This window comes from Rattus norvegicus, chromosome 17 (assembly GCF_036323735.1).
Source record: "Rattus norvegicus strain BN/NHsdMcwi chromosome 17, GRCr8, whole genome shotgun sequence".
NCBI classification, from domain to species: domain Eukaryota; kingdom Metazoa; phylum Chordata; class Mammalia; order Rodentia; family Muridae; genus Rattus; species Rattus norvegicus.
This window is the reverse complement of record NC_086035.1, coordinates 6,578,829-6,601,024: the sequence shown is the minus strand read 5'-3', so window position 1 is coordinate 6,601,024 and position 22,196 is coordinate 6,578,829. Positions and strand designations below refer to the sequence as shown.

General features: G+C 49.8%; 1 protein-coding gene across 3 annotated transcripts in view; it reads right to left on the bottom strand.

The window, feature by feature from the left end:
* The window catches only part of Klhl3 (kelch-like family member 3), a 123,225-nt gene that overhangs the window by 50,314 nt on the left and 50,715 nt on the right, over nucleotides 1-22,196 (bottom strand). For 2 of the 3 annotated variants that reach the window (XM_039096443.2, NM_001419643.1), the window contains 2 exons: nucleotides 20,768-20,930; nucleotides 6,795-6,904 (listed from right to left, as the gene is read on the bottom strand). In XM_039096443.2, the coding sequence (XP_038952371.1) occupies nucleotides 6,795-6,904; nucleotides 20,768-20,930 (273 nt within the window). Of the gene's footprint in view, nucleotides 1-6,794; nucleotides 6,905-20,767; nucleotides 20,931-22,196 lie in introns of those variants that run through there. The other variant, XM_039096444.2, reaches the window with a different exon arrangement.

Sequence of the window (22,196 nt, the reverse complement as noted above, 5' to 3'; positions counted from 1 at the left end):
TGACATTTAGATGGTGAACACTTGTCAGAAGCTTTTGAGCTTTTCAGCTGCTTTTTAGCAATATTTGATGCACGAAGAGAAATGAAGCTGCGGCTTTGGGCTCTGGAGAGATGGTGCAGTGGTGAAGGGCACTTGCCTCTCTTGCATAAGACCTGAGCTGGTTTCTAAAAACCCCTGTGGCAGCTCACCACCATCTGTAACTCCAGTTTCAGGAGGGAGGATCCAGTGCCTTCTTCTGGCTTCCATGGGCACTGCATGCACGTGGTATGCAGACACAGGCGTAGATCTCTTGAGTTTGAGGCAAGATTGGTTTGCTCCAGGCCAACAAGGGCCACAGTCCGAAGGGGAGGGTAGGGGAGGGTGGGGGAGGGCAGGGGAGGGCAGGGGAGGGAAGAAGGGCAGGGGAGAGAAGGAAAGAGGAGAGAGAAGAAAGGCTCATGGTTTGAGATTATATCTCTTATGACAGGGAAGAAAAAGGGAGAGGAGAGGAGGGGAGGGAAGGGAAGGGAGAGAGGAGGGGAGGGGGAAGGGAGGGAAGGGAGAGGTAAAGGGAGGGAAGGGAGAGGGGAAGGGAGGGAATGGGGAGCTATGGGTTTAGTGGATGAGAAAATATAGCTAAACCCTACTATTTTTTAAAAAATCATGTTGCATGGATGTTTATCTGTGTGCATATGTGTGCACCATGTGTGTGCCTGGTGCCTGCTGAGGCCAGAAGAGGACATCAGACTCCTTGGAACCGAAGTTACAGGTGGTTGTGAGGCACCACCATGTGGATACTGGGAACCGAACTCTGGTCGTCAGAGAAAACAGTCTGTGCTCCTAACTACTAAGCCGTCCCTCCGGGACCCAAACCCTACTTTTTGCTCAGCCTTACTCTTCAATGTACCAAAGCAATGGAAGGCATAGAGACGTTCGTGTTAGTGACTTTCCAGGTCACCGTGACCAGCCCCCTGATAAGAAATGGCTTAGTGGGGGAATGGTTTGCCTGGCTCATGGTTTGAGGGTCTATCTCATGTCAGAGAAGGCAGCTTGGAGTGGCTATAGCAAGAGCATGAAGCTCCCCGCTCATCTCTGTGGACCAGGAAGCAGAGAGAAATGAATGCTGGGGCTTAGTGGTTTCCCTATTCCCTTTTTATTCAGCCCAAGACCCTAGCCTGCTAGGATGATGCCACGTGCACTCAGGGTGTGTTTCCTCCCTTGGAAAAAAAAACCCTCCCAGACACTCCCAAAAGCTTGCCTCACTAATGCCCCAGGACCATGTGCTTCTTAGGTCAACAACCCAAATTCATCACCACCAGTCTACCCCGTCAACCCAAAACCCAAACATATTACCTTAAACCACGGCTTTCCATCCTGGTCCCTAAAGTCTCATAACATCGGATATACGAAGTGACAGAGTAAACAATCCCATCTGAGAGAAAGGAATGGGCTAGTAAAGAAACTAGGGATTTCCATGAGTCTGAGAACAGCCTGGTCTACAAAGTGAGGTCCAGGATAGCCAGGGCTACACAGAGTAACCCTGGAGAGAGAGAGAGAGAGAGAGAGAGAGAGAGAGAGAGAGAGAGAGAGAGAGAGAGAGAGAGAGAGAGAGAGAATGACAAGGAGGAGGGGGAGAAGGGGGAGGAAGAGGAAGAGGAGGAGGAAGAGGAGGAGGAGGAGGAAGAGGAGGAAGAGGAGGAGGAGGAAGAGGAGGAGGAGGATTGAAACCAAAGCAAAAGCAAGGCCCAAGAGGGTGAAAGCAAACATTTCAGTTCCCTCTAACATCCGGGCTCAGATATGAGTAGCCACTGCCTTGCAACACTGTTGCCTGCTACAATCATGGCCTCTTTCCAGAGTCAACTCCACTGGGTATCTTCAGCTTCCCTCAGTGAATGCCCTACTCTTCTGGCATCTCCAATCCTGGGAGGCCTATTGAAACTTGGGCTTGACCTTCTCAGCTTCATATACCTTGGGCTCAGGAACTCCATGCTAGGGGTCTGATCCTGCTACAGGTAGGCTGGACTTGGTAGCTTTCTGGAACATTCCTTTCTCTGACATGTTGGATCAGCCTCCAAGATCAGTAACATGAGAGCAATGGTGAAGTCTGCTACCTGCCCATGATGTCATCTGGCCCCAGACAACAGTCTCTCAGACAACAGCTATCATCCATGTGACTTTGTGGCTGGACCCAGGAAATGCCTCTGCAGGTAGCCCTATTTGATCAACCAATCGGGTTGTTTTGGTTCAGGCATCCTCTTTCTGACAATTCTTTTTCAAACACACTTTCATTATTATACTCTAGAGCTTCTGGTGGATACAGTGTTTCTCTTAAGGCAGTTTGCAAGGTGTAGGAGGCTTGTCCTAAATTACACCAGTCTTTTCAACACTTAGAGCACTACACCCACAGCTGCTTTGTCTGTGCCGTCTACATGTGTAACTGTGTCCACATTCCTTTCTTGGCCAAGATATACATTTTTTCACATATTTCTGTCTCCCCATACACACACACACACACACACACACACACACACACACACACACACACATGCAATTGTAAACCTGACTAAAAGCAGTGAGCAGTAGCCATGCCACAGCCTGAATGTTTTGCTGTCCTGGAATTGCCTCCTCTCCACAGCGTTGTCCATTCCTTGTGAACTTTATCTCACTCGGGCTCAGGACACAAGCAAAAAGCAGCCAGCTTCTTTGCCAGAATGAACCGAGAGTATCTTACAGCCTGGCTTCTGATGCAGCCCTTCGGCTCCCTGACATTTCACACACACGGTTTTTATTGTCTACATTTTCATTATTGCTCTGGTTTTCCAAACCCCGGAGAGAAGGGCAGACTATACTCTGCACACAGCACTCCAAGGCATGTTCCCTGAAGCTATAAACTCTATAAACTGACAGTTGCAAGACCTGAGCACCCCCTGCTCAGCACACAGCTTTACAGCAGCACAGTTTTCTACATTAACTACTTCCTTCAGTTGTGCAACAGAATATCTGACAAGAAGCTAGTTAAGGGAGAAAGATTCTTTCTGGCCACAGTTTGAGGATATAGCTCCCTGTGCTGGAGAAAGCTGCTGGCTCACAGCTCCGTGGACCAGGAAACAGAGTGATGAATGCAGGCATTTGGGGAGACTCTTCCACCCCTCTTTTTATTCAGCCTGGGACCATGTGGGACCCACGTGGACGATACCATCCATAGTCAGGGTGGGTCTTCCCCTCTCAGTTAATCCTCCAAGGAAAAGCCCTCACAGGCACACCCTAGAGTGTAGTTCACTAACGCTCTAGGCAGTTCTTAATCTACTCAAGTAGGCAGCCAACATCAACCATCGTGAGTCACTTTAGGAAAGCGTCCCCTAATTCTGAAGGTTCTCACGCTTCCAAGGTATGAAGCGTGCAGGGTTCTGTCAGTGGTGGACATACAGGCACACTGAACCCTACTTTAAAAGAGCATGCATTCCCTAAGTGCATGAAGTCATGAGAGCCACCCCACGTTTCTCTGCCTTGAGAGACACGTGGTTTACTTAAGAGCTCACTCTAGCAGCCCCACCATCTTAACCACATACCTTGGCCCACAAGAATTTCTCTCTGCTAACAATAGCGCCACCTTGTGGAGAGTGGCTACATTGCTATTAGCTAGGCAAACGCTCTACCACTGAGCCAAATCCCCAACCCTTGCATTGCTATTAGCAATGGTACCTCAGAATGCAGGATTGTGGCTACCTAGGCAGGTGTTAGCTAAACTGCCTGAAAGGCCACCACCCTGAACTGAACCACTGAACATAGCCCAGCTCACTGACTAGGACTGGAGGGAAAGGAAATGTCTGTGAAAGTCACAGGTGCAGAGCCAACTTATCCTGGGCTCTCTTGACCTCTCAAATGCCATTCACAGAAGCTGGAGAGATGACTCAGCAGTTAAGAGCACTGGCTGCTCTTCCAGAGGACCCTGGTTCATTTTGTAGCGCTCACGGGGTGGCTTGACACCCATCTATAACTGCGGTTCCCTTGGCTCTGCTGCCCTCTTCTGGCCTCCATGAGCATTGCCCATGCATGGTGCGTAGACACAGGGGCAGGCAAAACACCCATACACACTAAAAAGACAGATCTTTAAAATGCCAGCCATTTTCCACCCACCTCTGTGTGTAATCCAACTTACAACTCTTGGGTAAATTCTTCTGGAATATAGAAGCAGAACTCTAGTATCTACCAGCCCAAAGGCTAACAGTGCCAGTCAGGAGGATCTCAGGCCTACAGCAAACATTGCCCCACTTTGCTGTAGCCTACCTGACATCCCCACAGTACATTTGCAAAGTGTGCTAATTTATGACTTTCTTTGCGCGAGCTCTCTCTCTCCCTCTCCCTCTCCCTCTCCCTCTCTTTCTCTCTCTCTCTCTCCCCTACCCCTCCACCCCACCCCCGTGTGTGTCCCAGCTAGAACAGGCTAGCACTGGGCGACCTGGATTTGTGTCCCTGGACCATGGCCGCTCTCGTCTGGCTCCAGGATGAACAGGCCTTCTTCCCTTTGAGATGAGAGCTGTGCTAACGATTGGCATTTATGGAATGCCAGGTTTCTCTTTGTCCCTTCTATTCCTCACGCCAACTCTCAGAGGGAGATGCTCTTGGGGTTCTTATTTTATATTTAGGGTGAGTTCTTGGGGGGGGGTCACGGAGAGAGCAAGCAGAGACTGGGGCCAGGTTTGCCTGAATCCCAATCCCCTGTGGTGTTCAGGAAGCCATGCCCCACCCCCACACGCCTGTGGGCCACCTCTGCACCCTTCCAGAGAATAGAGACTCAGGGTGCTTTCTGTGCAGGGTATTCCGGCATGGGTTCCAGAAAGATGGACCCCAGAAGAAAGCTGGGAAGGAAAGTGTTTAAGTAAATAAAGGCTAACATATCCTGGGTCACAGTCCGCTGAGGGAAGCCAGGACAGGAACTCACAAAGGCAGGAACCTGGAGGCACGAGCTGGCGCAGAGGCCTTGAAGGGGTGCTGCTCACTGGCCTGCTCCTCGTGGCTCGCTCAGCCTGCTCCATGACAGAACCCAGGACCGCCAGCCCAGACATGGCCCCGCCCACATTCTCCTCCATCAACCACTAATTAAGAAAATGAACTACACTTTGAGCTGGCCCACCCCAACGTCTGCCTCATCTATGAACTGCCAGAGCACACGAAGGGACCGGTCCTACACCTCAAAACTGGAGGATCTCCATGACAACAGGGGATCTAAGAGGAGTCCTGCTGAGGATCCAATATTAATAGTGCAGCAGAAGCCAGAGCCCTCAAACCAGACCAATGACTCATTGCACCGAACATTTGCAAGCAAAGATGTGCGGGCAAAAGGGTGTGCTGTGGGACACCGTGACGCACCACGGCTTCCACGGCGAGCCAGGTTTGTTTTGGGTTGGTTTTCTTTTGTGGGGGAAGTTATAGGGGCACATGTGACAAGACCGGGAGATGAGTGGGATTGGGATGCAATGTGCAAATTCACTAAGAATTGATCAAAAGTTTTAAAAATGAGAAACTCCCTACGGCCAGATCTTAAGGAGACCTTTTCCTAGCTGAGGTTCCCTCCTCTCGGATGACTCTAGCTTGTGCCACAATGGTATAAAACCATGAGGCACAGTTTGCGTCTTCCAGTTGTGTCAGTCTGGCTGCAAAAAATCCAGACAGGATAGTAAACAGGCTTCTCCAGAAGCTCAGGGGTCCACCCCGCTTCTGGGGATACACCAGGAAGGAGCCGTGGCCTAACTACACACACTGCTCTCTCTGAAGGGTGTGTTTCTATGTTGCTAATGGCTGCAGAGGCCTCCCTGAGACCAGGGCAGAGTCTGCATTTCTGTGCAGTCACCTGGGGGCCCAGGACCCACGGTTCTAAACACAAATGCTTTTTTCCTCAAGCTAACTTTCCCCGGGAAAGTGCGACTTGTTTCACTCCACCCTTGGGACACACGAGCTGTCTGCCTATAAAGTCCTTCAAGCGGATTTTTTCCTTGAATGTTTCCTCAGGAAAAGAACTGACATTTCGAAACTGAGTGGACAGAAAGGTTTTGGGGAGAGGAATAAAAAAACTGAGACTCTCTAGGGATGAAGGAAATGCCCGAGGTGTGTTTCCCAGCACTGAGCAACGCAGCACTGCATTGTGGGAAGCAGAGCCATCTCAGAGTGTGACCAACAGGAGGGTGTGGTGAGTGTTCGGGATTCAGGGAGGAGCAGCTAACTCACATACAGGAAGGGTGGTGATAACCTTGACTAATGCTGACTCCCCACCAGGAACTCTACCAGACATTTCATACAGCACACGGTTCCGGTTCCGTCCACCCCTCAGCCTCCCGGTGGGCTAGGTGGAAGCCACCACCCTCATGAGAGTGTCCAAAGTGCCTTACCCAAGATCACACAACTAATTTGCATAAACTGGAGGTGAAGTGTGGGCCCTGCTGCATAATACCTGGTCAGTTTAACTGCCCTGGACTCCAGGTCCTGGAGCAAAGAAATACTCCTTGTCACGGGAAGAAGAATCTGGCACCAGCTTCTCTTCTGTAACACGGGGGGCGGGGGGGGGGGCAGTAAGGCCTGAGTCTGGGGCTGAAGGTACCCAAGGACTTAGGGTAGGGCGTGGTAGTCTGAGTGATCAGCCACCAGAAGCACCTCTTCCAACCCTGCCGTCTCTTTAAAGGATTCAGAGTATACTTAAAGTATAGCGGGCCTCCCTTTTTCTTTTTCTTTTTTCTTTTTTTCTTTTTCCAGTTAAAGGGGTTTTTTGTTTGTTTGCTTGTTTAAGAAAGGTTCGTGTTTTCCCAGGGGCTACACAGTACCTTCTCTTCTGAGGAGACAGTCAGCTTGTCACTGGATATCAAGCTGCACACCTGGTCCAGACTTAAGCTCAGAAACTCTTCCCCCAGCATCACCTCTGGGAAGTGCTGCTCTGCTCCAAGACAAGAAGTTAAGACAACAAGGTTAGGCCTCCATGAGTGACCACCATGGGCAACCTTCAGGGGCAGAGGCTGAGGAGAAAGGCGGAGGTCCGAGGAGGAGCTGGAGGGCAAAGGAGAGGGAGACAGGCATCCTGGCTGTGGGGTGACAGACTTTTAGTCCCCAAGGGCAGGCATGTGTCGCCCTGTGTTATCTTGTCCTGAACAATGACAGAGACAAAAGTGGAGCAGAGAGATCTGGGTTTATATTTGGTCCGCGCTCTGTAAGACCCATACAGGCATTGCGGTAAAGCCTCGCTGAGACCTGCTTACGTAATTGTGCTGCCCGGGCACGGAAACAGTGTCCCCTGCAGCTCAATCACACAGAAGAGGTTCAGAATAGCCGTGTGAGAGGAAGTCTCTGGAGTTCTTGCCGGACCTCAACATTGGGAAGTCAGAAGGTGGCGTCGCTCTTCCTGCCCCAAACCAAGCCTGTTAAGGAGTCCCCTGCTTGACAGGGGAGTCCAGTTTAGTGTCCGTCCAGCTGTCAACAGGTTGGCTGCGTGAACCCAGGAAACTGACCCCAGCCACCTGCCTGGGGAGGTATTATGAGGAGGAAACCCTGGGGACAGCTAGAGCAAGCCAGAAGCTATAGGCCTGGGGTCCAAAGGAGGGAAGCCCAAGAGACAGTTCCAGCCCCACTATCTTCCTGGGCCATCCTCCAAAGCATTGTGTTCTCTGAGCTGCCACCCACAGTGAAAGAAGGGCCTAGGTGTAGACCATTCGTGTGACTCGTGTCCTCAGGCCAGCACCAATGTTTCTGTGGGTTTCATGATGAGGGAGGACCTGAGAGTGTTTTGCCGGCTTTTCCCAAGTAAATTCACCCAGATGGCATTTCTCAGCATAGGCAGCCCCGGTTGCTCTCACAAGACCCTCCTGCTGCCCCACTCAGCTCTCTCACCAGCCCCTGGTCCCGCTGCCCACTTGCCTGGTAGCCTCTTTCATAACTCTAATGGGATGCAGTCCTCGGTTCCCACTGGAGTTGCCCTGCCCCGCCTGGCTGAGCTCTCAAAGGACAGAGTTACTGAAACCATCCCCACATCCATCATCTTCTCAAAAACTTGAAAAGAACTTACTCGAATCATTACTTTTAGAAAGTGTGTGTGTGTGTGTGTCTGTCTGTCTGTCTCTGTGTGTTTGTCTGTCTGTGTCTGTCTGTCTGTCTGTGTGTCTGTCTCTCTGTGTGTGTGTGTGTCTGTGTGTGTGTGTGTGTGTGTGTGTCTGTCTGTCTGTCTGTGTGTGTGTGTGTGCGCGCATGCCCGCATGCAGGCCGGCCTGACTGAGTGTGTGTATGTGACCATGCAGGAGGCTGTAAAGGTCAGAAGAGACCCCTGGGACTGGCCTTACAGGCAGTTGGAAGCTGCAGTGTGGGTGCTGACAGTTTTCCCCAGGTCCCCTGCAGGAACAATGCGCTCTCTCAACTTTCTTTCTTAAAGATTTACTTATTTCATGTCTGTGAGTACACTGTCGCTGTCTTCAGACACACCAGAAGAGGGCACCAGATCCCATTACAGATGGTCATGAGCCACCATGTGGTTGCTGGGAATTGAACTCAGGACCTCTGGAAGAGCAGTCAGTGCTCTTAACCGCTGAGCCATCTCTCCAGCCTGTAGCACTCTTAAGAGCTAACACTAACCCTCGTGCTATCTGCTCACCAGCTCGTCTCAAACCGTTTCTTACAGAACTTATTTTTGATTTTAGATTGAAATGTTTTCTGATGTAGTGAGTTCCTGTACCAATTCCTACCTCCCTCTGGATTACCCACATGTTAATATTTCATTCTTAGATAATGGAGTTGTAAACATTTTTTTCTCCCCTCCCCACCCCCACCCCTGGATGAAAGGTAATCCTAGTCAGCCTGATGAGTGATGTAGTCCAGATCACTCCCCCCTTCCCCACCCCCAACCCACAAACCCCACCCCCACCTCCCATCCCCTACCCCCAACCCCCATGGGACAAACTGCAAGCCAAAGACTCTGGACTGTTGAGGAGAACGAGAAGTCAGCCTTTTAGCCTTCGCCTCCCTGAGCCTTTGGCTTTTAGGTGCCCAGAGAGTCTTACAGCCCAGCACAGCCTGCCTCTGGCCTTCCCATGTCTAGCTTTGGTTGAATAGGAGACAGAAAAGTGCGGAGAAAACAGGAGGTAAAGACGCAGACACCCTCATGACAGATGGGGCAAAGACCTGGGAAGCTTCGCGCTGTGTTCTTCACGGATTGGCAGACAAACCCGAAACCCCAGAGATAACGAGGGCAGAAGATAGCCTCCTGCTTCCTGCCCACTCTTGACCTGTGGAGCGGTGTGTGATTTCAGTCTAGGTTCCTCCCTGCTGCAGTGGACTGACTGCTCCTTAACCCTGAAGGAGCTGCCCACTGAAACCCTCTCCTCCGAGGCCACCTTTGGAGTCTCAGGAGGCTGCTAAGCACACATCCCCTCTTAGAACTGAAGATGAGGATGCCCAGGGTGAAGCTGCGTTGTCCCGACGAGCAAGGGATGGACCTGTGCAGACAAAGCAAAGAACGAAATGCTGACTCCTGGTAGCAAACAAAGGAAGCTAGAGGAATCCAGGGGAAAGGGGTCCGTGCACTCGGGAACAGCGCCACGTCTTGTGCCAAAATTGGAAGCGACCTTCTTCTAAGAGCCGTGGAGCCTACGTGATGCTGTGCCCCTTGAGGGCTTAAATAACAAAGAGGAGAGGAATAAAAGTGAGTTTGGGGGCTGGAGAGATGGCTCAGCGGTTAAGAGCACCTGACTACTCTTCCAGAGGTCCTGAGTTCAATTCCCAGCAACCACATGGTGGCTCACAACCATCTGTAAAGAGACCCGATGCCCTCTTCTGGTGTGTCTGAAGTCAGCTACAGTGTACTTATATATAATAAATGAATAAAATCTTAAAAAAAAATTTAAAAAAAAAGTGAGTTTGGAACGGCGAGGGAAGGGATGGGAAGGGAAGAAGAAAGAAGAGAGGGGAGAGACAGCAAAAGGGGTGGGGAGCGGGAGAGGTTACACGTGGGGAGCACAGCGTTTCTCCGTTCGGTCTGAGGAGACATTAGCCCCAGCTTCCGTCCCAGGATCCCTTTCTGTTGGCAACACGTAAGAAGCAGCAGGATTACTGGGTGTGTTGCAATGCCTCGGTGGTTAAGAGCATTGCCCTTGCAAAGGACTCAGGTCCGGCTCCCAGCACATCCACATAGCAACCCACAGCCCTCTGTAACTCCAGTTCCAAAGGATCTGCCGCCCTCTTCTGGCCTCTGTGGGCACTGCATGCATATGGTGCACAGACATACATGGTCTTGCTTGCGTGCATGCCCCTGAAGACTGGGCCCACATATACCGTTTTCTTAGATGCTCTCTGAAAAGCACCCATTCTGCTTGAAGCGGGTATTTCCCCAAGAATCCTCTCCTATAGTTGCTGGGTTTTGTTTGTCTTGTCCAAGCAGGTCCCACCACCACCACCTGGACAACAGGCGGCGAAGACAAACTCAGCAGATTCTAAATGTTCTTGACGTTCTAAAACGAAGTTTTCAAAAGCAAATGATTTGTTTTGAGTGTCTTCTGCCCCCAAATGACAATTGCAATAAAGCGATAAACTAAATGCTAAACTGTTTAAATGCTTTTTATTTTATTTTTTAAAGATTTATTTATTTATTGTATATAAGTACACTGTAGCTGTCTTCAGACACACCAGAAGAGGGCATCAGATCTCTTTACAGATGGTTGTGAGCCACCAGTGGTTGCTGGGAATCGAACTCAGGACCTCTGGAAGAGCAGTCAGTGCTTTTAACCACTGAGCCATCTCTCCAGCGCCTTAAACGCTTTTTAAAAACGGTGCTGTGCGCTAGTTTACTATGAAGCCTATCCACCTCTTCCTTCTTCCATGTTCCCGTGGAGATGCCTGTCCACAGCTCTGAGGCACCTCTGGGACTGTAGGTCCTGCCAAGTCTCTGACATCAAATTTAATTCCGTTGAATTCAACAAACTTTCCAGCCATCCAATTATCCAGTCTCCCGGGACTAATGTTTTCTCACCTCTCGACAGAATGTTTCACAAAGTCCTGTGAGCATTAAAATAAACAAATATCTAAATCCTGGGGTTTTTTTGAGGGCATCTAAGCACTGCAGAATGGTTACCAAGTGATATCCCGAATGTGGTGTTTCTTCAGAGGTCAAGAGAACCAAGCTGATGCCTACGAACAGGCCTACTGGCACCAACAATCCCAGCCACAAGTCTGTGGCCAGGACTGTTAATTTTCTTGTGCCATCTCTCTGGCCCCTTCCTCCTGTTGTCTCTGAAGTGTTGCTAAGAGAGGGCTAAAGACTGGGCCTAAATGTCTCCTCTACAAGAGGCGCTCAAGTATAAAACTATCAGAGTCCTGGGAAAGAATAGAGAATGCTCAGAGAGTCTGGCAAGTCCCCGGGCTCTGTTTCATTCATCCAGTGTTATGTGCCACACACTACCATGGGAGATACCCAGGAGAGCCTGGTTCTGGAGGAGAGATTCATACAGAGACAGAGATACGGGACCCTGCAGCCATGGTCCAGCCCAGTGGATGTAACCCTCTAATAGTGAGTTACAACCTTCTGTGTCCTGTGTTTCTAAAAGTAGTAACAATGGGTAGAAGGGAACCAATAGGATCAAAGGCCCTGGCTACAATTCTAATTAGCCAGCCTTTAGTATCGATAACAAACACCCTTTGACCCCTGAGTTCTAGTCAATGCAACCGTTTGCGTATTTCTGTCCCTTTGGGTGAGAATTCAGAGAGACATGAGCGGAGCCATCTCTCCACCCTCTTCTCCCACTAAGTATAGACCACAGAGGAATCCGGGCTAAATGTCTCCTCTAGAAGAGACTCCTCAGGGGCTGGAGAGATGGCTCAGCGGTTAAGAGCACTGACTGCTCTTCCAGAGGTCCTGAGTTCAAATCCCAGCAACCGCATGGTGGCTCACAACCATCTGTAATGAGATCTGATGCCCTCTTCTGGTGTGTCTGAGGACAGCGACTGTGTACTTATATATAATAAATAAGTATTTTTTAAAAAGGCTTCCTCTGGGAGCCTGGTCGGGTCTTCTCAATGACAGAGGCCTGGAGAAGGTTGAGGGAGGCATTTTCTAATTCTGGTTAACACTGAAGTGTGTGTGTGTGTGTGTGTGTGTGTGTGTGTGTGTGTGTGTGTGTTTCAATATAAAGTCTATGTTAAATGCCGTAATAAATATATGTGTATTTATTTGACCATCTCCACTTTAGAGTCAGGAGCACGAGATCAAAAAGCCTCCATCTCCTGCTCAAGTTCACACAACGGTAAACACAAAGCCGGGGTCTGAAACCCAAGTCCTAGGGATGGAGAGATGACTTAGAGGCTGAGAACACTGGTTGCTCTTCCAGAGGGCCTGGGTTCAGTTCCCAGCACCCACAGAGCAGTTAACAACAGTCTGTAACTCCAGTTCCTGGGAACTATCGCCCCCTTCTGGCCTCCGTGGGTACTGCATGTACGTGGTACCCAATCATAAATGCAGGCAAAACATTAACACAGATTTAAAGAGATAAATTTCTAAAGCTGTCCTGAGAAGGCCATTCGGGTAAAACTAAATATAAATACCCCAAAACACTAAACTTTCCCTCTTAGATGTGAGAGAGGTGGGTTGGGGAGGGACACGCACAGAGAAACAGAGAGACAATGGCTATAATATGCAGAACTTTCCTTTTAAAGGAAAACAGTAATCTTAGAATAGTGGTGTTCTAAGCACTGTGGATTCGGTCCTGGCTTCAGAACGTAGACATGTGTAGTGCTTGAGTGAGATGTTGTCCCTCCATACTCTTGAGCATCTGAATTTGGTCCCCAGTTGGTGGCATTACTCGGGTGGGTTTAGGAGGTAGAGCCCTGCTGGAGGAAATCAGTCACCCGGGAGTGGACTCTGCAGCGTCAAAGCCATGCACTGTTGTTTCCACAGTGCTCTCACTGCTTTTTGTCTGTGACTCAAGAGGTGAGCTCTCAAGGTGACCCTGCAGCCACCTGTTGCCTCTGCCTCACCATCATGGACTATTAAAGTTCTGGAACCATAAGTCACACTTCTATAAGGTGCCCAGGCCATTGAGCTTCATCACAGTGACAGAAAAGACACTAAGATCGCTTCTGAACGAAGATCTCTCCCTGTCTACCATGCTAAACAAAGTATATTCACCCATGTCCCCAAAGTCCGTTCTTCCAAAACAAAGAAAGTAATTTCCATAGCCCAATCCTTATCATATGAGGTCCTTCCAAGATATGGGGGCTGGGAAACCCATGGAGGCATGCGCAGAATCAAAGCACTTGACGGGGAAAGAAAATCTTAGAACTGCCCAAGTGCTCCCCATAGGTGCTCCCCATCCCCCATTCCTTATTTTCAATTTTTAACGACAGAGGTTAGCCTTTCTGGACCAGGAATTTTCAGTCCCATATGTTTCTCTGCTCCAAGGAGAAAGCTAGACTTCCACATGGGAGTAACGGAGCCCACCTTGATGTCTTCCCAGCAGGGTTAGGGTCACTAGCCCTCAGACTTCAAATATTTCTTCTACATGCCCTGCAGAAGGTAGGAAATGTTCTCCACATGGCCTGTGTTTCTTGTCTCAAGATGTATATGTATGCTCCCCTACTCTCTCAAGTACACACGCACACTCACATACACACATGCATACATATGCACACACATGCATACACACATACACATGCATACATGTGCACACACATGTACACACGTACACACAGGCACACATATGCACATATGTACACACATGCACACACATACACATACACACACGCATACATATGCATACACATGTACACACATGCACACACATACACATAGACACACGCATACATATGCACACATATACATACACACATACATATACACAGACATGCACATGCACGCACATGCATGCGCATGCACACTCATGTGCATACACCCATGCACACACATACACACACACACACACACACACACACACACACAGAGCCATGTGCTCCTTAAAACTGTCCACTTATCAGTGCTATCAGGTACTATGCCTGGGTCATGGCAAGTGTTCAAAATAGTAAAAACTCTCACCATCAGCTTCGTCCTCTCTTCGGGCCGACTTGGATGCAGCCCAGTCATGAGAAGGGCCCCACTGGGTCAGAGATCCATGGTTTAAATGCTTCGCAAAACTTTTCTGCTCCTGACTTAATTACTTCGTTCCCCCAAATGACCTAATCAATCAAAAGGTGGGAGGGGGGACATTTCTTTTTATGAGCACATGAAATTAAATGGCTTTTCCATCTTGTGGCGGGAGGGTTTCAGCTCAGCTTAGCGGGTTGATGTAAACAACATACCCAAAGAATTTTAACTGCCGTGGCTTTAATGAGGCTCCATTAATATCCTCTAAGCAGCCCCACTGATGGCCCAGGCACATGGCCCTCTAACTACCAAACAGCAAAGTCTCTGAGGTTAAAGATTAAACGGAGCAACAATTACAAGGGAGAGGGAATGGGTTGTGCGAACTTGAGAGTCCCCTTTCCGGCTTCTAACTACCCAGAAGGGTTGGGATAGTCTCTACTGAGGGCAGAGGTCTGAGCAGTGAGCTTCTGAAAGGCCCACTGTCCCCCACCACACACACACACACACACACACACACACACACACACACACACACACACTAAACAGGACAGCAGCAGAGCAAAAGTCTCACACATCCCCCTGCGAGTAAAACTGGACGCAGAGGAAGCAGGAGTACTGCTGCAGCTGCAAGAGCCACGGTCGGTCCAGACAGGAAACCAAGCAGACTGCTGGGTAGAGAGTGCCATCCCCAGCCAGTTCTCCTCTCACCTGGAAGGCGGGAGAAAGATTTGACAGTGTCTGTCTGCGTACATAGAACTGGGAATCAAATTCAGAGCCTTTACACGCTAGGCAAACACTTATGAACATCCTGGGTCTCCAGCCACCTCCATTTAAACCGACGTTTTCTTTGGTCCAGTTACACTGCCAACTACAAGTTACAGCTAGCAAGTTACCCTGTCAACTACAGTCCAAAATGGTCTGCACAAGAATGCTTGCTTTACTGAGGGCCAGCAGGAAGGGTGCTCATGGCTGAGGCCTGCAGTCTGAGTTCGATCCCAGAACCCACATGCTAGAAGGAGAAAACTGGCTCCTGTAAGTTGTTCTCCAACCTCTGCATGCACCATGAAAACCAGGAGCCCCCACCCAATATGAAATAAATGTAAAAAGATTTAATGCTCACTGAAATATGATCTGTACAACTGGAAGCATTAATATCCATCAGCAGAGTATTAGTATAACATCTGTCTGTCTGTCTGTCTCTCTCTCTCTCTCTCTCTCTCTCACACACACACACACACACACACACACAAAGATGGACACCCTTATTCAAGAGTCTGGACATGATTCTAAGATCTTGTATGAAATGGAATAAAAGCATTGTTCGTTGGGGTTGGTATGGTGGCTCATGGGTCAAGAGCACTGGCTGCTCTTGCAGAGGAACTGGGTTCCGTCACTCCCCAGCACCCACACATTGGCTCACAACTGCCTGTAACTCCAGTCCCCGGAGATCCGATGCCCTCTTCTGGCTTCTACAGACACACACACACACACACACACACACACACACACACTATATACAGACATACATCCAAACACATAAAATAAGATGATACAATGTTGAAAGGATAATGGATACAGAGAGCTTCTGTGTCCGCTAAAACACATGATACATATGTTCTATAGGGATACCCAATATTGTCATCCTGACCCCTTCAGAGGGACTAGCAGGAGACTGATGGGCGTTTATACCTTCGCTGCTGACAGACAAGAAGATAACTTCCCTCGTATATACTTTATGAAGTATATACTTTATAAAGTTTAGTACGATGGTATGGGGATGTAACTGCAGATATGGGAGACTGCCCAGGACCTAATAAAAGGCCTTTTCAAGCCCGGGGAGCATTTTCTCCTGTGTTTTATTTTATGTGCATGACTGCTTGCCACATGTATATAGCTGTGCACCACATGAGTTCTAGCACCCTCGGAAGTCAGAAAGAAAAGGAACTGGAATGACAGGTGGCTGCGAGCCACCATGTGGGTGCTGGGAATAGAATCTGGGTCCCCTAGAAGGGCAGTCAGTGCTTAACCATTGAGCCATCTATCCAGCCCATAAATATGTTTCCAATGAAAGAGATACTGAGGGATCCTGCGGAGGACAAAGTTGCCGTGGTGTTTCACTCCTGGTTCTGCCTCTCATGGTCACTCTGCTGGTCTGCTTTTCCTGCGATGATTAGTGACAGATTTTGTATTGAGGTCCAAATAGTGACAATATGTCAGAAAAAGAGCTGTCGTTGGACAAGTTAATGTTCGGGGACAAGCTAGGGGCAGCAGGCAAATGAGGCAGGGGAGAGGAGAAGAGGGACCACAGATCCACCTGCCCTTGAACTGGTCCCCTTCACCAGGGCACATGTGGTTTGAACACCAGCAGCCAGAAGCCATGAGTTCTGGCGACTGCAGCCTGGACCCGGCCCTGAGGCCCCTCAGTGCAGCAGCTGGGTCTGTCAAGGGGGATCCAGAGCCCAGTCTCAGGGTCTTCTGCTACTACAGGACAGCTCCCGCCCCATGTCATCCCCAACATCCTAAAGCCAGTAAGGCTCTTTAAAAACAGTGCAGGGTCGCTCAGCCCCATGTGTTGGCAGACCTGACTTCTGGATCCGATACAAAGGATTTCCTTGCAGTGTTGGCTCAAAATACTTTGCAAAGCATGGCAACCCAGCACCGTTTTTCCACAGCATATGACAGCGGAACCAAGTAAAAAGGAGTAAAAAGATCTGTCTCCAGAAGCAGGAGTACACTGGAGTACCAGGGATAACAATCACAAAATGAAGCAGGTCACGTCAGTCAAAGAGGACAGACACAAGGCAACCGCTCCAACCTCCCTCTCCAAACACAGCAGTGTTCCTTCGTCTCCCTTCTACACTCTGGTCACTGTCCTTTGAGCTCCTACATCATCCCCGCACCTTAAACCCCCCCGCTCTACAGGGCCAAGCCTGCGCAGAAGGCAGGCTGTGGGACGGTCACAGGCCAGCACCACTGAGAGGAGGTCCCATGTCTGTCAAGCGTGCTAACTGAGCCAGGGAATGTAGACATGGCCACCCGTGCAGAGAGGGGACAATCTCTGTGTGGCTAGGTACGGTGCAATCAGGAAGAGAAGAAGACATCCACGTTGTGCTCCCCCCCAACCCCAAGATGATGGTAAGTCTGTATCAGTATTAGCTGTCCGTCCATCTGTCTACACTGCCTGATGCTGGGATTTGGAGTCACCGTGACACGGGTGACCAAGCATATACCATTTCAGTGGAATGGGCTCACTCTAGCTACTCGTGCTCCTCACTACCCTCTGTACAAACTGGAAGCTGTGGAAGGCAATGGCCGCAGACGCTGACACTGGGCTTGAATTCCGTCCCTGCCCTTACTAGTTGCCTCTCCTCAGACTATCTTACTTCTCGGGATCCTGGTTTCCTCAGCTGTTGCACACGTTTGAGGAGGGTGTATGTGAGGTGCTTAGCATAACAGGAAAAGCTCCAATAAATACCAGTCATGGAAATCCACTAGGCCTCCAACAGGCACGTGCGCAGAAGCTGCAGCCAGAAGCCCATCGCTTTGACAGCATCAGGACCAGGTAGCACCAGCACGATGTACCATCTCCAACCTCTCACAGATCTGGATTACCATGAGATGGGGCGTTGGGGGATGGGGGGTGGAAGAAAATACAGTGCTTGTGAGCGTGCACACGCTAGCTGGGTTAGCAGAGAGGGACGGCAGAGGAGATAAGAAAGAAGGGGACAGAAGTCCAAGCATCTCGGCATCGAATCCTTACCACACTGGCAGATGCTCACAGTGGGGCCACACGTGAAAAGCACTCATCCTGGCTCTGCTACTGCTACGTCAAACCGGAGCAGCATCCTTCAGGAAAGGGGTTTTTCTGAGCGGGACCCTCATTAGGAGAGACGAGCAGCAGAGTTCAGGCTCACAGGCCAACAGGATGGAGAGCAGGGCTACCAGAGAAGCCCTTCACAATGGTCAGCTTCAAGCACATCTCCACTGTTGGTCATGTGTGTGCCTTCCCATGGAGGATTACAGTCTGTGAGGTTTGCTCATGTGTGTGCCTTCCCATAGACTGTGACCCTTGGTCATGTGTGCCTTCCCATGGAGGGTTACAGTCTGTGAGGTTTGCTCATGTGTGTGCCTTCCCATAAACTGTGACCCTTGGTCATGTGTGCCTTCCTATGGAGGGTTACAGTCTGTGACCCTTGGTCATGTGTGCCTTCCCCTGGAGGATTAGAGTCTGTAACTGTTGGTCATGTATGTGCCTTCCCATGTATGATTACAGTGTACAGTGTGTAACCGTTGGTTATGTGTGCCTTTCCATGGATGATGACAGTTTGTGACCATTAGTCATGTGTGTGCCTTTCCATGGATGATGACAGTTTGTGACCATTAGTCATGTGTGTGCCTTTCCATGGAGGGTTACAGTCTGTGAAACCTTGGTCATGTGTGCCTTCCCCTGGAGGATTAGTCTGTGACCCTTGGTCATGTGTGCCTTCCCCTGGAGGATTAGTCTGTGACCCTTGGTCATGTGTGCCTTCCCATGGAGGGTTACAGTCTGTGACCCTTGGTCATGTGTGCCTTCCCATGGAGGGTTACAGTCTGTGACCCTTGGTCATGTGTGCCTTCCCATGGAGGGTTACAGTCTGTGACCATTGGTCATGTGTGCCTTCCCCTGGAGGATTAGTCTGTGACCCTTGGTCATGTGTGCCTTCCCATGGAGGGTTACAGTCTGTGACCCTTGGTCATGTGTGCCTTCCCATGGAGGGTTACAGTCTGTGACCCTTGGTCATGTGTGCCTTCCCCTGGAGGATTAGTCTGTGACCATTGGTCATGTGTGCCTTCCCCTGGAGGATTAGTCTGTGACCCTTGGTCATGTGTGCCTTCCCATGGAGGGTTACAGTCTGTGACCCTTGGTCATGTGTGCCTTCCCATGGAGGGTTACAGTCTGTGACCATTGGTCATGTGTGTGCCTTTCCATGGAGGATTACAGTCTGTGACCCTTGGTCATGTGTGCCTTCCCATGGAGGCTCCTCAGCCTGTACCAGGGAGTTAACTAGAGACCAAAAGCAACCGGGCACAGCTCGTCATCCCATGGACACAGGGCAATGCAGCACAGGGCAGACAGCAGCTCCTTGGCACGTTTCCTAGGTCCTGGCTGCACAGGAAGCAGAAGAGAGGAATAGGCACGAGCTGTTTGCCTGGGCCTGAGATGAGCTAAAGCTTCCCCTGGTAGACAGTAAGGCAACTGTGCACCAACCTAGCAATCAAGATGACCAGTCCGGTTTCCTAGATAACTCGGGATCCTTCCACGTGCAAGGAATGCTGAGGGAGAGAGTCCTGGATGACATCGTCACCTCCATTTCTTCTCCCTCCCAAGACCCCGATCAAATACCAGGATAACAAGTTCTCCAAGGTACAGTGTTGCCCAGAAAACAAGCTGCCATACTGAGGCTCTCCCAGCTGCGTCTAGTGTGGCTACACACACATTAAAGAAACAGACAGGTGTTCATTGCCTTTCTGATGCTTGTGAACATCTTTGCTGACTGAAACACCTAATGATGACACACCAATTGGCTCTGCCGTGAGGACAAAGAGTGGGTGAGCCAGTGTGCGTGAGGGAATTCTGGGGAGGCCCAATCTCATCCTCCTGGGGAAGTCAACATTAGTATCTAAAACAGATACATTTAAAATTAACAATGTTCACAATTTCCTGAGGTAAATGGAGGAAGCCAATTTGTGAAGTTGCCTTTTGTTTAGGTTTTCTATAACTTTCTAATTGTGTGTCTCTGTGTGGGTCTCTGCAGGTGGGCATGGAGGCCGGATCCCTTGGACCGAACGATTGTGAGATACCAACATGGCTGCTGAGAAGGCAGCTCTGGTCTGCTCAGAGCATTGTGTGCTCCCAACTGATGAGTGGCCGCTCCATCACTCCGACGTGAGCCTGACCCCGCTCTCACCCTCGGTGGGAGTTGATTGGTTGATTTGTTTGCTTTGGTTTTGATGCAAGGTTTTATCATGTAACCCAGACCGGCCTTGAACTTATGGTGATCCTCCTGGCTCTGTAGTGCTAAGTTGCAGGTGTGTGCCACTTAACGCCGCCCATCTCGAACTTTAATTCCCTTCAGATTTAAGATATCAGTGAATCCAGAGAGCAAGACAGTGTGTAGGAACACTTGTTAATCACTGGGAGCCTGGACCATGTTCAATTTCTAATATCATCTACATAGAGCAATTAGACCAAAGAAAAGTTGTCTTAAACAAACAAAATAAGATCCATTTCAACACTAAGCTTAGTTTATGCTACATACGTGTGCACACATATGCACGCACACACATTAATGCATGCACATACACAAATTCACACACGCCTGCATATACACAAGTTCATACGCACAAATTCACACATCCGTACTCACACACTCACATACACGTCCATGCTCACACTCTCACAAACTCTCTCACAAGCACACTGGCACACCTCCCCAGCAGCTCCTTCTGTGCTGACTATACCAACCGTGTACGAATTAGCCATATTCCACTCTGCAATGGGCTAGACTTGTCCGCTCTTAATTATCCGTGTTTTGTCTCCCTAACCAAGCTGCTCTGTGCAGAAACAACTTCTCAGAATCTCCGAGAGTCCCCAACGGGCCAGGCGACTAAATCCACGAGCTCACGGGAAACAAGGGTACTCTGCCTTACCTGCGTAGGCGTTAGCCTGCTGCAGGAGATCGGTGCAGGTGTGCACGTCTGCAAAGGCACGGATCCCCAGGCAGTTGGTGGGATGCAACTGAGACTGCAGAAAGTCACAGCAGTTCTGACGCACGTCCATGAGCTGCAGCAAGCTGGCTGCTGGAAGCAGGACCTGCAAGAGAGAGGGACCCTCTGAGACACCTGGTCCCGCGGCAGCAGCTCATCCCCGAAGTCACCGTCCCTTCATGATTCTGTGACCTCACGCTCAAGATTTTCTATTGCTTTCTCAATGAGTCCAAACTTCCCAGCCTGCTTTGCCCTGGGAACCCCGCCCACAAGTGGAGTCTCAGTATCATTCCAGCCTATCAATCTTTCCAGGGTCGCCTCTGTCCCAGGACCTTAGTAAAATGCAGGTAGGTTCTAAGCAGGCCTGAAAGCCCAATCGTGTCTAAGAACCCGAGTGACCTTCTATCTGCTGGGCCAAGAACTACGCCCAGTGAGACACAGTGTGTGCACACCTGCAGCACAAGTACAGCAATGTACAGCACACACAGAAGCTCTAAATACTTGGCACACATTGGCATCGCCCAGAGAATTGCACATCCTCATGGGTACGGCTATTGTGTGCTGTTTCTTCTGAGATTAAACCTTTCTGTCTTGGAGGAAAGCTTGTGAAGACAAGGGGTGTCTGCAGGGAGGGAGAACAGAAAAGTGGTCTCAAGAAAGGTAAAACATTCCAGCCTTGGGGACGCTCTTAAGCTAAGGAAATAAAAAAACAACAGGAAGTCCCTGAAACTGATGGGACCCACTAGGCCGTCCCTACCTACGTTTGTATAAGCAGTAAGGACTGGGGAGAGACACTCTGAGAGAGAGCAAGCTGAGCTGCCTGGAGGAAACAGAGACCAGCTGAGCTTCCTGGAAGACGCTCAGAACAACTAGTACTCCCTCCGAGACCTATTGAGCTGCCTGTAGATTGTGTGGTGAGCTCAAGGTTTCCAGCTTTCTTGAGCTGTCGCCCATGAAGGGTGATAACAGTTGTCTTTTGAGTCATTTCTGCTCCTGTGAGCGACCCCAGTAAAACGTATTGGTTCTACTAAGCTAAACTTTGGGGACATCTGTTCTTTGGTCTGTCATCGGTTCCTTCTCTGGGGCAAATAAATGTCTGTTTGCATCTCCCCAGAAATAGTGTCATGCAGCAGGTGTGACCTGGGTGTGGAGAGGTATTTAAGGTCCCCTCACATACTTCTCTGGCCAGCTGACTCCGGCACCCACTGCCCTGAAGACTGCAGCGTGCAGGCACTGGCTCTGAGATTCAGTCGTAAGCAGGATAAAGCCTCGGTTTTTACGGCACTTGTCAGCTGATGGAAAGAAGAGAGTCGCCCCAGCCTCTGCACGCTTGGGTGACCCTCCTTCCCAACAGGTTAAAAAGCAAAGACGC